This window comes from Plasmodium gallinaceum (assembly GCF_900005855.1).
Source record: "Plasmodium gallinaceum strain 8A genome assembly, contig: PGAL8A_v1_98, whole genome shotgun sequence".
Taxonomy (NCBI): domain Eukaryota; phylum Apicomplexa; class Aconoidasida; order Haemosporida; family Plasmodiidae; genus Plasmodium; species Plasmodium gallinaceum.
The window spans coordinates 561,356-576,638 of NW_021628265.1; the positions used below are offsets into that span (position 1 = coordinate 561,356).

Below are 15,283 nucleotides of genomic sequence, written 5' to 3' on the forward strand. Positions count from 1 at the left end.
TTTTTTTTTTTGCACTAATACACAAAAAATATTTTCATATATAAATATATATATATATACATATATATATATATATATATATATATATATATATATATATATATTTATATATATATATTTTTACGTGTTAATTTTTTTTTTTTTTTTTTTTGTAAAATAGTGCAGCACTATATGAAACAATATTTTTTCGTTTTATGTACATTTAACTTTCTAATTTTTTTTTTTTTTTAAAAAAAATGTTCATTATTTTTAAAAATATATCTTAAAAAAAAATAATAAAAAATGAACTTACATAAATTTTTACCAATAAGAAATATTTTTTTCTCATCAAAAAATACTATACATTCTTTAAAAAAATTTAGTTTTTTTAAAAAAATATCAGAAAATGACTTCTGTAAACCTCTAGTTAATAATGAATTAACACCTATAAAGTCAGACATTATTTTGAAAAATTATTTTTTTTTTAATAACATGTTTTTATTTAATATAAAAATTAAGGATAATTCTATAGTTAAAAAACCAGCACAGGTTTTATTTAATTTTAATTATTTTTTATAAAAATTGAAATGAAAAAATTTTTGTATGAAAGTTAATCGTAACATATTTTAAAAACATATGTTTCTTTTTTTTTTACATCTTAGGAATTGTATTTCAAAAATAAAAAAACAAAATTAGCTTTAAGACGAAAAAGGAAAAGAATGGGAGAACGTGTTAGTTTAAGATATCGCTGAGAGTACTAATATAATTTTTTATCTGAACTGTTAATATAAATATATTTTAATTTTTTTTTTATTGAATTAATTTTATTTATATTATAATTAAAATATATTTTTATTTTTTTGTTTGAATTATGTTTCCATTATTAACTGGAATATATTGATATATGTTTTAACATAACATTTTTATAATTCGAAAAAATAAAGAAATAGGCATATATATGTTTATTTCAATTTTTTTTATATTTTTTGTAAAATTTAATGAATATATATGTATTTACTAACTATTTCTTATGATAGTTTAAAGTAATAAATGTATAAATTTTTCTAGACTTGTTCATAATGTTACATAAGCTAAATTTTCTTTTTAAATAAATAAAATACCAATATAAAAGCATACGAAAATTTATATGAATTTGCTCTATGTTACTATTATTTTTCAGTTTTAAATAAATTACTTTAGAAATTTATTTTTATTATGGTAAAAAAATTGATTTTCCACTGAATTCAGTTTTGTTTTATTAATTAAATAAAAAATATAAGTTTTTTATATTTAATGAAAAAATATTAAATATCTTTTACACAAGATTTTCTTTATTTTTTAAAAAAACATATTTAAGTTTTAATTTTTATATATATTTTAGAAAAAGTATTTTGTATTTGACATAGTAATAAAATAAATGTTTCATTTAAATTGAGAAAGAACAGGAAAAAAAAAAAAAAAAAAATTTTTTATTAATATATAATAAAATATATATTAAAAATAAAACTGATATACAATATAAATTTTATAAAAAAAAAGAAAAAAAATTTATATATAATTTTATTTTTTTAGAAATATTTTAGTTTTATAAATTTCGCAATTATACATTACACATTTATGAAAAATAAAAAAAAAAGAAAAAAAAAAAAATTGGGAGTTACATTAATAATAACAGTATTTAAAATTTTTTAATCTTTTAATTTTAATTTTTATTTTTATTTTGTTTTTTTAAAAAAATAAAACTATGCATAAATAGTAATGAATATTTATATGTATATTATAAAGTTTAATCTTTTAAAGGAAAATATTTGCACATATTAAAAAGAACAATCAAATTTTAATCTTATTTATAAATATTATTAAAGTATTTCATTGATAATTGTAATTTTTTTTTTTTTTTTTTTTTATTTTTATATAAAACGTATAGTAAGGAAATATGGTTAGAACGAGAAGAAATAATGTAATGAATTCTCAGAAAAGCTTCAAAGAGCCATCAAGTTTTTATAATTTTTTAAATGGGGTATTTTGTATTTGTGGTATATATTTTTTTTTTATCATTTTTGGTTATTATCAAGAAAAATTACCAAATTTGGGAAAAGGGGAAGAAAAATTTTATTATAATATATTTTTGATATGTGTCTTGTGTTTATCTAATTGCATTTGTAGCTTAACAGCTATATTTATTAAAAGCAAATTGCAAAACAATAAATTTATAAATGATTTGAAAAATAATGTAGATACTTACTTTATTAAACAAATAATGTTGATATCTATTACCTATTCAGTAGCCATGATAGCTACAAATTATTCTTTGAGTCATGTTAATTTCCCAACTCAAGTTCTTGTGAAATCAGGAAAAATGATACCAATAGTAGTTGGTGGATACTTATTTTTTGGTAAAAAATATCCTTATTACGATTATATTGCTGTTTTTTTAATTACATCATCTTTGGTAATATTTAATTTATTAAAAACAAAAAGTGCAAAGGAAATTCATCAAACTACCTTTGGAATTTTTCTTTTATGTATATCATTATTTTGTGATGGTTTAACTGGGCCAAGACAAGATAAGTTATTAAGTAAATATAATATTAATTCCATTAATTTAATGTTTTACGTTAATTCTTTTGCGTTTGCTTTTAATTTAATCGCATCTTTAATAATTGAAGGTTTAAAACCTTACTATTTTTTAAGTAAGTATACAGACTCTTACTATTATATATTAGCCTTTTCATTAAGTGGAACATTCGGACAATTTTTTGTTTTCAACTCTCTTAAATTATATGGTAGCTTATATACTAGTCTTTTCACAACTTTAAGAAAAGCATTAAGTACAATTGTTTCTGTATATTTATTTGGTCATGTGCTAAAACCATTACAATGGTGTTGTGTTTTTGTCATTTTTTCTACTTTAATTGTTCAAAATTATTTAAAGCAACTATCAAAAAAAGTTCAAAATAAAAGAAAATAGTATAATACGAAAATAAAAACAAAACTAAAAAATATAAGCAAAGAATTTTTTACAGTATGTTATTTTGAATACCTTTCACTGCGTCTCTATTTTATTTTTTACTTAAATTTTTATTTTTTTTTTTTTTTTTAATATATTGTAATTTTTTTTCTGTTTCAAATAAATATTAAATGTTTTAATTAAACAGAATTTTTTTTTTATAAACTGTAACTATTACATTTGTTTTTTCCATTTTTAAATCATAAAAGTTATGCAGGTTGTCTTGGAAATTTGAAACATACAAAAAAGAAAAAAATTATAAAAAAAAAAAAAATAATAATAATAAAAATATAGGAATTTTATAAAATTACACATGTGAACATTGTAACATAAATATATGAAGAAAAAAAAAAAAAAAAAAAAAAAAATACACTTAAAATACATTAAAGAAATATGATTTGTGAAATTTTAATGTATAAACATGTATATATATATATATGTATTAATTAAATCCTTTTTCTAATAAACGAGTAACAGCTGAGTTAACATCTCCTCCTGTTTCTTGTAGGGCTTGTATATTTGCAGCATTATCAATGAATCCCATTTCTTGTAGGCTCAGTAATTGAGAAGCATATTTTTCTTCTGGTGATCTATTATCTGTTACATTACTTGAATTGAAATCTAGATTTTGACTGGAATTAGGAAAATTTAGATTTGCCAAGTTACGATTTGCTCTCATAACTTGTTGAAATGTTTGTAACAATTCTTGAGATTGAAAAAGGGAATTAATATTATTAATATTACTATTATTATTATTTTCATTAGGGTTATTATTATCAGTGTTATTCGCACTAGTATTTGTATTTGTAAAATTATTTAAATTATTTAAAAGATCTTCCATTCTAATTCCCCTTTGACTACTATTATTATTATTATTGTTATTATTATTCATATTTAAGGCATTTTCAATTTGCAATCCTGCTTGCAAAACCTCTGGCCTCATAAATTCTCTTAACAAATTTGGATTTTCTAAAACAGGTTGCATAATTGGGCTTTGAGAAAATGTATTTCTTAAAATTGGATTATTAGATACTAAATTTGTTAACATTTCTGGGTTATTACTCAATTCATTCAATAGAGATCTTGCTAAAGGGTTATTCAATAATGAGCTAATTGTATCTCTATTAAATTCCCCACCATTGGAATTTAACAAATTTGCAAAGTTTCCAAAATTAAGATTATCTCCGCTTCCTGTACCACTATTAAAATTGTTCACATCTAAGACATCATATAAAAAAAAAAAAAAAAAAAAGAGATAAAAAAATATTATAAATATATAAACATAGACAAAAAAATATAATAAAATAATAAACCAAAAAAAAAATGATAAATGTAAAGATTAAGCATTTAAAAAAACTTAATTGTAATAAATATAATATATAATAAACACTATTGTTAATTAATCCCTTGAATATGTTAAGATATTTTTTTTTTTATAAATTATTCATAATGTTTATAATTATTATTAATAGTTTAAAATACAATAATATAACTAGATTAAAAATAAACAGAATCTTATACCTCCTGTTCCACTTTGTAGCAACATTTGAACTAAGGGATTATCACTTAAATCACTTAAATTATCATTTGAATTGGTATTTTGATTACTAGAACTTTCATTCTTATTATTCTCTTTTTCTTCTTCAGCTAAAAAAAAAAAAACATATATAAAATATTGTTTTAGGAAATAATTAAATATATTTTTCTTTTTTCTTTTTTCTTTTTTCTTTTTTCTTTTTTCTTTTTTCTTTTTTCTTTTTTCTTTTTTCTTTTTTCCTTTTTTTTTTTTTTTTTTTTTTCTTACGTTCTTTTGTCGGTATAGCACTACGAACTAAATGCATTGTATTTCCATCCGCTACATTATATGTTGATAAAGATTCTTTGTCTTTTAATATTTTGCCTATTAATTCATAAAATAAATAAAATAAAGATCTTAAAAATATATACTAAAAATTATGTATGCATAACTAATCTTAAAACATCTATTAAAATCTACCAAAAAATTGTATTTATATGTAATCAAAATATAAAATTTTGTATTTATTTTTTGTATAAATATAAACCTTTAAAAATAATTCTTTGTGCTTCAACAGGTATATCTACATGATCACAACATTTTTTTTTTAGATCCAATACAGTTATATCTGGTTCAATAGATATAGTAAATTCTTTACCTCCTGTAACTTTAAATGATACGTTTATAACCATTTTTATATATTATACATAAAAATATAATTCATTCAAATTAAAGAAATATATATATATAAACTTATTTTATATATAAATATTAATTTTAAGAAATTTATTAAACAATCATTTAATTCCTTTATTTTATAGGTCAAAAAAATTTTTTTTTTCTTGAGCTTATTAACTCTTTTATAAACAAATGAATATTTAAGTTTTCAAAATTTTTGTTTTTTTATTTAAATATTTTACAAGAGAATATATTTTTTTATTATTTAAATTTTTTATTTGATTTTATTTTTATTTGAATTTTTTTTTTTTTTTTTTTTTTTTTTTTTTTTTTTTCATGTGCACATGCTGTATATATACATGCTTAATAATTTATATGCTATTTATATATGCTTAAATTTATAAAAAATATGATGAACTTTTTGTATATAAACTATTTATATGTTATTCTATTTTAAAAAAAAATTACAAATATATATAAAAATATAAAGAAAAAAAAAGGAATAGAAATATTTTTTTGATATTTTATTGAAAAGAATGTCATTAAAATTTAGGAAAAAAAAAAAAAAATTCTATTGAAAATGATAAAAAGGAAGCATATCATTATCTTGTTAAAAAAAAAAAAAAAAATATGCAATTTCTCGAAAAATTACTTCTAGTAAAAGAGGAAAAAAGAAAGACCTCTTTTTGGAATAAAATATATTAAATTATAAATGTTACTATCCCACAAAAGGAAAGAATAACATTTATATTACACAATTTATCTTAATATTTAGAAAAAAAAAAATAAAAGAAAATATAATTAATTCTTATAAATGCATGTTAAAAAAAAAAAAAAAAAGTAGATAATTTATATCTATATAAAATTATATAATTTAAAAGTAGAAGTTTTTATATATCTTAATTGTTCTGATGGAAAATTAAAAAAAAAAAATAAAATAAATCATATTTTAGCTAAAACATCTGAAATAGAAATAAAAAAAAAATATGATTTTTTTGTGTATTTTTTGTAATTCTTTATATTGTGAATAGATCAAATTAATATAAATATGTATGTAATGCTTTATTATAAATAAGATATGAAAATGAAATTTTCTTTTTTTTCAGTAAGGGATATATTTAAAATTAGAAAAAGTTATTTTTATAATGAAACCAAAGTAAAGTTGTATAATAGTAAAAAAAAAAAGGAAATTATTGTTATACATCCTGTATTAAAAGGTGCAAAAAAATATAAAAATTCATTTGATGAGACAATTCTAGATGCTCAGGAAGCTTTGGGTTTAGCTAGATCAGCTAATTTCAAAATTGCGAATGGTATTTCTATGCCTTCAGGTGGATGGAATATAAAATATATAGATAAATATAATAAAAAAGAAACAATACATTCATTTAAAACTAATAATAGTGAAATAAGATGCTCAATTAAAAACAATGAAAATGAAGAAAGTTATTTGAATAAACATATGACAAAAAATTTTAGGGGTGAAAATGAAAATTATGAAGTGAAAAATAGTTCAAGTGTTAGTTGTTCTATTAACCTAGATTGCAAAACAAAAGAAATGATGGAACAAGGTAATGATATAAAAGAGGATACAAAGAAGGAACTATGTAAAAATAGTAGTAATAATTGTAATAATAATAATTATAAATACTTAGATTATGAAGAAATAGAAAAAAAAATTGCAGAATCAATTATAATTAAAGCTAATAAAATAGATAATAAGTTTTATTTTGGGAAAGGAAAATTAAATGAATTATCAAAATATTATCTTAAAAATCCGACACCATATATATTTATTAATACCTTGTTATCACCAGAACAATTTCGTAATTTAGATTTTATGTTTAATAGTTTATTAAGGAGTTTTCATGATGAATTAAAATTAAATAATAAAAGACAAAATGAATTAAGTGAAAACTCGATTAGATTAACAGACATTATTCAAAACAATTCTACTATTCAGGAAAATTTATATGAAAATGAAATGTATTTTGATTTATACAATAGTTATTTAGAAAAAGAAGAAGAAGAAGAAGAAGAAGAAAGAGAAGAGGATGAAATGGATGATGAATATGAAGATGAAAATTTATACGAACAAGATGATGAGGAACATTATGGTTATAATAAACAAATAGATCATAATTATAAAAGAAAAAAAGGGAATAGTATACCATTATATGTAGAATTATTCGATAGGTATAGTATCATTTTATATATATTTAAAAGTAGAGCAAAAAGTAATTTGAGTAAATTACAATTGGAATTCGCAAGAGCAAATTTTATTTTTAATACATATTCAGAAGATAGTAGATCAAGGATGAAATATATAAAATATATTGAAAATAATGTATTAGGAAAATCAAGTTCGGATTATGAAGAAAAGTATAACAAATTAAACACATTTGAAATAAGAGAAAAAAAAAAAAAAAAAAATTCTGATTACTTGGGATATACAAGTAATTATATAAAAAGCAATGAGACCTACAAGGAATATGAAAAAAGAATTATTAATAATCTGTATAGCAAATTAAAAAAAGAATTAATAAAATGCAAAAATAATACAAATTTACAAAGCAACTCAAGAAAACATAAGGCTTTAATAGCTATAGTAGGTTATACAAATGTAGGTAAAACAAAGTTAATTAATTACTTAACAAAATCTAACTTAAAAGCAAAAAATTTGCTTTTTCAAACGTTAGATAATTCATATAAAAATTTGAACATATCCGAATGTTATTCAACTATATTTATTGATTCCATTGGTTTTATTCAAAATATTCCTTATTCTTTATATGAATCGTTTAAATTATCTCTAGAAGCAATTAAAACAGCTGATATAATTATTCATGTTATAGATGTAACTCATCCTTATAAAGAAAAACATAAGAAATGTGTTATTGATACATTAAGCAATATAGGAATATCAAATGAATTTATAAAAAATAATGTTGTAGAAGTATGGAATAAAATAGATAAATTAACAGATGAGCAAATATTAAACTTATATAAAAATAAACCAAAAAGTGTTTTACCAATTTCAGCAAAGAGTGGCACAAATTGCGATATTCTTATAAAAATAATTCAGAATATAGTTAATAAAATAAAAGATGTTAACATTTTAACTCTGAATTTTCCAACAAAAGAAGCTAGAAATAGAATTAATTATCTTATGAAGAATTTTAAAGTTATTCCTAATTCAATTTCTTATTCCGATGATGGTAATACAACTTTTATTAAATTAGTTGAAAACCCCCAAAATCTAAAAAAATACCATGAAAAATTCGAATACTAATATTACAATATTAGACGATAAAAAAAAAAAAAAAAAAAATTTATAATTTAAAAAAATAATGCAATGAAAGCAATTTTTTTTTTTGGTAATTAATTATTGAACTATTTGTTGTTTTATTTATTGTATAAAGTTTTATAAAATGTAAAATTTTGTATATATCAAAAAAATAATTTATTTTGAACTTAAAAAAAAAAAATATTTGTTAACAAAACTTTATTATGTTTTTATTTCATTATATATTTATTTTATATTTTTTTTTTATTTCTTTTTTTTTAATGTGAACATAAAAATTTAAGAGAAATTGTTAAGAATTAACAAAGATAATATTAATAAACTTTATTTTTTTTTTTTTTTTTCATTCTGTTTTAATTTTTTTTTGTTTTAACCTTTTTTTATATTATATTATAAAAAAAAAAAAAAAAAAAAAATTTTAGTGCTTTTTGATAAATTGTTATATGTATTCAACAATTCAATTTTTTTCTTATATGTTTAGAAATGAAAAAATTTTTTTTTTTTTTTTTTTTTTGGTGTATTTCTTTTTTTGAAATTACTTTTTTTTAAATCATACATTTTTAAGATAACTGAATTTTTAAGTAATTATTTTTGATCTTTAAGAATATTTTTTTTTTTTAAATTTGTTACATCAATTACAACTTTTTTAAGTTCTTTGATTTTATTCATTTGCAAGATATTTTTGAAAAAAAATTTAATATTTTTTTTTTTACTACAATACATTACCTTTTTTTTTTTTTTTTTTTTTATTTTTGCTCATTTAATAAAATTAAAATATTTTAAACATACTATTATATTATAAAAATGAAAGAATCTATAATTTAAGCATAAATATATATTTAACATATGAAAGAAAAATAGAAAGAAGCAAAATTATAAAGGAAAAAATATAAAATAATTTCAGAATGAAAGAACTTCAAGTTAATATAGAAAATGATATAAATTGTCATTATTATTTGTTTAAAAAAAAAAATAACATAAGATAGAATATTAATAGTATCACTAATAACTTTAATTGAAATTTAATTAAACATTACTGAAATGAATTTTTTTTTTAATATATATATTCATAATAAATATGATTAAAAATAAAATAACAATTATAAAAAAGTAAAGAATTATAATAAAAAAAAAAGATAAGAAGTTTTATTTTATTTTATTTTTTTAATTATAATACAATAATTCTGTAATAATTCATTATATTTAAAAAGTATGAATGAAAAAAATAAGGAGAAAAATGAAGTAAACGCTTATGTTAATAAAGTAAAATTTTCTCTTATAACAGGAGATAAACTAATTGATAAAAGAATAGAATACTTATGGAATTTGGCTTTATCTACTATTTATGTTAATGCAAAATTATCAATGAAATACATTACTTTAATAAAAAAAATATCAAATAACAATTTACTTTTTGATCATATATGTTGTCACTATTGTAATTTAATATATATTCCTTTTTATAATTGTGAAATAAAAGAAATACAAGACAAAAATACAATTTTATATAAATGTTTTTTATGTAACCATAAGAAACGTGTAAATTTACAAAATCTTATTAAACAAAAAAAAAATAATTCTTTTAAAACTAATAAATATCCAAATAATTCTACTGATTTAAATTTTTTCTTAATAAATGATATTGAAAAATTTGCCATAAAAAAAAAAAATGAAGATGAAAATAATGATAATAACAAAAACATAAATGAAGTTTCTATAAATAAAGAAAATATAAATATAGAAACGAAGAACGGAGAAAATGTAAATACAGAAATTGAAAATGTAGATAATAGAAATATAGAAGAGGAGGACGGAGAAGATGTAAATATAGAAATTGAAAATGTAGATAATATAAGTATAAATAATAAAAATGAAGAAAATATTAAAGAAGAAAAAGATGATAATGAAGAATATTTTAAAAATAATATTTATGAAAATATGAATGATCTTTTTAGAATTGATTATGGTAAACAAAATGATATAATTCAAAAATCATATTATAATTTCAACAGTTATAGCAATAAGGACGAAATATTTAACAATACTAATAGTAAAATTAAAAAAAATGATAGTTCATCTAAAAATAATAAAATAAAAAAAAGAAAAAACGAAAATAAAATAAGTAGAAATGAAGAGTCTAATGTTTCATATTTTAATACCAATGATAACTTTTTAAATTTTAACAAACAAAAAAAAAAAAAAAAAAAAAATATATTGGATATACTTTAAAAGTAAATGTTTTTTTTTTTTTGTAACTTTCTTATTAATGTTATTTTAACTAAAATTTATTTATTTATTTTTTCATTTTTTGTTGGAACATTATAAATGAATTTTGTTATTAATGTATATTTATTTTTTACAATTAGAAAAATATTTATTTTTAAGATCAAAAATAGAAGAAATTTTTTTAATTTTAGTTGTTCTTATTACATTATTTGAAAAATCATTATACATTACGTGAATTATACATTATTAGAAAAAGCTTTTTTTTTTTTTTTTTAAGTTAAAATAAAATTCTAAAATTTGATAAAATTAAGCAAAATAAATAAATAAATATATAGAAAGAAAAATTATATTTACGAAACTATTAAGTGTGTATGCAATTTTTTTTTTTTAATAACATTTGTATATATTAACTACTTAATAGTTACAAAAAATTTTTTTTTTTTTTTTTTTTTTTTTATATATATATTTATACTTTGTATTTTTTATAAGAATATCAAATATTTATACTTGTTGAAAAATTAAAATACTTTAAAAAAAAAAAAAAAGTAAAATAATAGTAATAATATATAAATTAAAAAAAAAAAAAAAAGATAAATAAATTAAATGAAAACGTAATATATTAATTTTATATTATGTATTTATAAAAAATGAAAGGAAAAATGTTAAATTTTGGGAAAAAGTATAATATAACATGGCATCAAACTATGTTGCGTATTTATAACCCTAAAGAAACAGTAGAATTTTATGAAAAAAATTTTGGTATGATAAATATTCATACTTATCATTTTAATGAACAAAATTTTTCTTTATATTTTATGATAACCCCTCCTTATGATGAAGAAGAAAAGAAAAAAATTCCAAAAAAAAATACAAGAGAATCTGAAAAATACTTATGGAATTTAAACACTGTTTGTTTAGAATTAACTCATAATCATAATAGTGAAGAAAAACTAAGTAATGGGAACAATGAAGATGATAGAGGATTTGGTCATATAGCATTTAATTGCCATGATGTCGTAGAATTATGTGATGAACTTTTAAAAAAAAATGTAAAATTTCACAAATTGCCACATGAAACTAAAATGAAAACCATTGGATTTGCTTTAGATCCCAATAACTATTGGATAGAAATAGTTAAAAGATCAAGTGAAGTTAAATGGAAAAATAAAAAGGAAATTACTAACTTTTCTCAAACTATGATTAGAATTAAAAATCCTGAAAAAAGTTTATATTTCTATATAAATATATTAGATATGAAATTAGTTCATATTAAGCACAATGATGATTTTTCTTTATATTTTTTAAAGTCTACATATTTAAATGAAAAAGATACAAATAATACAGAGGAAGGAGGATTATACGATTTTAATTCATTAAGGAATTCTTATCAATCTAATGAAACGTATGAAAATTTTAAAAAGTCATGGCATCCTGTTTTAGAGTTAACACATAATCATGGTACAGAAGACGATGATAAATTTTCATATCATAATGGTAATACTACACCAAGAGGTTTTGGGCATATAGGATTTTTAGTAGATAATTTAGAGGATTATTGTAAAGAATTAGAAAGTCTAAATATTCCTTTTAAAAAAAAAGTAAATGAGGGAATAATGAAAAACATTGCTTTTATATATGACCCAGATAATTACATAATCGAATTAATTCAAAGGGATACAACATTTAATGTTAATTAAAATCAAAATGAATTATAAAATAAAGATGTCATTCTTCTAAAGAAAAAATATGTTAATTATTTAATAAATTATTAAGTGATTACTTTCATACTAAGAGTATTAATATTCTTTTTTAAAAGCTTTCCAAGAAAAAAAAAAAAAAAAAAAAGTATATTTAAATAAAAATTAATGTAAAAAAAATATTTCAAGTATTTGCTTCATATAATATATTATATGCAAATTTTTTTTTTTTTATTTTAAAATTTTTTTTATCTTTTTATTTTTTCTATGAAATCCTTCAATTGGTTTACTTATATTTTATGACTCATTTGCTTTGTATTTACAATCATTTAAAATTTAAAAAAAAAAAAATTATAATATTTCATTTACTTTTTTTTTTTTAATGACGAAAAAAAAAAAAAAGTTAAGATATTATTATAAAAAGACAAATAAAAAAAAAAAAAAAAATAATAAATCAAAATTTGCTTTGATGTATTATATAAAGTGTTAAAAATAAAAAAAAGAAATAAGGAATGTAACTATTAAAAATTAAAGATTATATATAGAGCATAGTTTATTGAAATATAAATAGTATAATTTTTATAAATATATATTTAAAAAAAAAAAAAAAGAAAAAAAATAAAATAAATAAATACACATATATAAAATTATCTTAAACTATCCATATTAATCAAAAGCAAATTTGTCTTTTAAAGAATTATATGCATTTGCTAAATAAGGTGCAGAATGTAAAACATTCATTGTAGTAATTGAATTATTTTTTATATAAGATGTTATTCCAATAGTATAAAAACTGAAATAATTTTTATATAAAAAAAAATAAAAGAAAAAAAAAATTGAAAATGTGGAAAAAAAATATGCAACAAAAATTTCATTAGTTGTATGAAAATATTTAGAAGTAAAATAACTTGTATATAAAAAGAAAAATATAAGAATATAATAATAATACAAAATCAATTTTAAAAAAAAGAAACATAATTTTCTGTTATATTTATAATGAAAATAATCAAAACTTTGTTTTTGATGATTAATAGTATATTGAATGGCTTTTGATTCTAAAGATATAATAAATAACAAAGTAGAGAATAAAATAACATGATCGGAATAATCAAATATGTGAATATATTCTTCTTTAAAATAATGAAATTTATAAATTATATATTGAATTATAGAAGGAATAAAATATAAAATAAATAAGCGATACATAATAATCAAAAAATAAATGAAAAATCTACGAAAATGAACAAGAGTTATGGGAAATGGAGAAAAAACAACATGTATACAACCTATAAATATTACAAAATAAAGGAATATTCCTTTGTAATAATTCCTTAATAAATTGCTTATTGGTTTATTATAAACATAACACGGAGTATCATAAAAGATGTTCAAAAAAAAATATAGTGGAACTTTTTTTAAATTTATTATATATTCTTTTAAACACATATTTAATGATTTTAAAGAATTTATTGTTTTTATTTTTTTTCTTAATCTACTTATAAAAGTATTATATTTATTTATATTTCTCATACTTTCAATCTTATTATATAATATATAATATTCGTTGTAATTGGTATCTTTTAATGTATTTTCATTATTATAATTATATGCGAGTTTACTATTTTTGATATCACTTTTTAAATTACTTCCATTATGTCTATCTGTTTCTTCTTTTTTATCATTTTTATTTTTTAAATAATTTATTAAATTTTCCCTTTTACATATATCTAAATATAATTTATCTAATAAATTAACCAGTATCTCGTCATTTAAATATTTATCTACATGATTTATTAAAAGTGTAATATCCTTTTTATTCTCAATATGTAATTTCTCATTCATCTTATCAAAAACCATATATGATTTTGATAAATTATATGTTTGATTCTTAACATAATTAAAATCATGTAAATAGCAAATGTCATACAAATATAAGTAAAATAATGTTTCAATATTTACATAATAATTTTTATAAGAATCATTACTGTTTAATAAAAAATTATAATGTAAATATTTATTACCTATAAGATCATTTTTCGCATAGTACTTCATTACTTTGTTTATATAATTATTATTATTTTTTCTAAAAAAGGCATTTTTTATTTCGTTATAAGAAAAACTTAAAAATTTCGTCACATATTTTTTGAAACTTGAAAAAATATTGTAAAAATCACTATAATCAAAATTTTTTTTTTTATTTAAACAAATAAATATTTTTATTTGCCTCTTATTTTTGTTTATTTTATTTTCTTCTTTTATATTATATTTAGCTCTTGTAAAATAATATTTAAAATTTACATAAGGAAAGGTATCATTATTATCAATTAAATTATTCGTATTCTTATAAAGTATTTTTTTATTATTATCCTTTTCTTTTAAATAACTTTTACAAAATAACTCTTCTCTGTTATTAAGAAATTCATACAAATGTTTTTCTCTTACTTGAAAAAGTTTAAAAGAAAAATTAAAAGATCCAATGAGTAATACAAGAAAATATATAATAAATATAAATATTTGAAAAAATATAATACTCTTATTAGTTATTGTTTTTCTTTCTTTATTATCTTCATTTTCATTTTCACTAGCTTTTTTTTTTTCATTATATAAATCATTAATATTTTTCTTGTGTAAAACCTTTTTTTGAGAATTCTTATTTAAACTTTCCTTTATATCCATAATGAGAAATATGATTTTCAAATTTTTTTTTTTTTTCTTATATTCTTATATATATGAAGTAATAATTACTTCTCTTTAACTTTTTAATGTACATTTTATTTTAATTTTATATTTGCTTATTCCTTTATATCTTTTAATTTTTTTTTCAACATGTTTTCTTTGTAACAAAAAAAAAAAAAAAAAAAAAAAAAAAAAAT

The 15,283-nt window shown here is 17.7% G+C and overlaps 7 protein-coding genes across 7 annotated transcripts; 5 read left to right on the forward strand and 2 right to left on the reverse strand.

Moving 5' to 3' along the window:
- Positions 1-282: 282 nt before the first annotated feature.
- Positions 283-731, forward strand: PGAL8A_00340100 (conserved Plasmodium protein, unknown function; the record flags this gene model as incomplete). Its single annotated transcript, XM_028672436.1, has 2 exons — positions 283-528; positions 642-731. 2 exons carry the CDS (start codon positions 283-285, stop codon positions 729-731), a joined length of 336 nt encoding a protein of 111 aa, XP_028528988.1.
- A 1,184-nt stretch (positions 732-1,915) lies between these two features.
- Positions 1,916-2,950, forward strand: PGAL8A_00340200 (UDP-galactose transporter, putative; the record flags this gene model as incomplete). The annotated part of the gene is made up of 1 exon (XM_028672437.1): positions 1,916-2,950. One exon carries the CDS (start codon positions 1,916-1,918, stop codon positions 2,948-2,950), a length of 1,035 nt encoding a protein of 344 aa, XP_028528989.1.
- A 481-nt stretch (positions 2,951-3,431) lies between these two features.
- DSK2 (ubiquitin domain-containing protein DSK2, putative) lies at positions 3,432-5,197 on the reverse strand (the record flags this gene model as incomplete). Its single annotated transcript, XM_028672438.1, has 4 exons — positions 3,432-4,207; positions 4,511-4,636; positions 4,794-4,889; positions 5,053-5,197. The coding sequence occupies 4 exons, from the start codon at positions 5,195-5,197 to the stop codon at positions 3,432-3,434; spliced, it is 1,143 nt and encodes a 380-aa protein (XP_028528990.1).
- Positions 5,198-6,267: 1,070 nt separating this feature from the next.
- Positions 6,268-8,475, forward strand: PGAL8A_00340400 (GTP binding protein, putative; the record flags this gene model as incomplete). Its single annotated transcript, XM_028672439.1, has 1 exon — positions 6,268-8,475. The coding sequence occupies one exon, from the start codon at positions 6,268-6,270 to the stop codon at positions 8,473-8,475; it is 2,208 nt and encodes a 735-aa protein (XP_028528991.1).
- Positions 8,476-9,699: 1,224 nt separating this feature from the next.
- PGAL8A_00340500 (Rpr2, RNAse P, putative) lies at positions 9,700-10,716 on the forward strand (the record flags this gene model as incomplete). The annotated part of the gene is made up of 1 exon (XM_028672440.1): positions 9,700-10,716. The coding sequence occupies one exon, from the start codon at positions 9,700-9,702 to the stop codon at positions 10,714-10,716; it is 1,017 nt and encodes a 338-aa protein (XP_028528992.1).
- Positions 10,717-11,360: 644 nt separating this feature from the next.
- PGAL8A_00340600 (glyoxalase I, putative) lies at positions 11,361-12,410 on the forward strand (the record flags this gene model as incomplete). The annotated part of the gene is made up of 1 exon (XM_028672441.1): positions 11,361-12,410. One exon carries the CDS (start codon positions 11,361-11,363, stop codon positions 12,408-12,410), a length of 1,050 nt encoding a protein of 349 aa, XP_028528993.1.
- Positions 12,411-13,076: 666 nt separating this feature from the next.
- Positions 13,077-15,086, reverse strand: PGAL8A_00340700 (conserved Plasmodium protein, unknown function; the record flags this gene model as incomplete). Its single annotated transcript, XM_028672442.1, has 1 exon — positions 13,077-15,086. One exon carries the CDS (start codon positions 15,084-15,086, stop codon positions 13,077-13,079), a length of 2,010 nt encoding a protein of 669 aa, XP_028528994.1.
- Between the last annotated feature and the right edge of the window lie 197 nt (positions 15,087-15,283).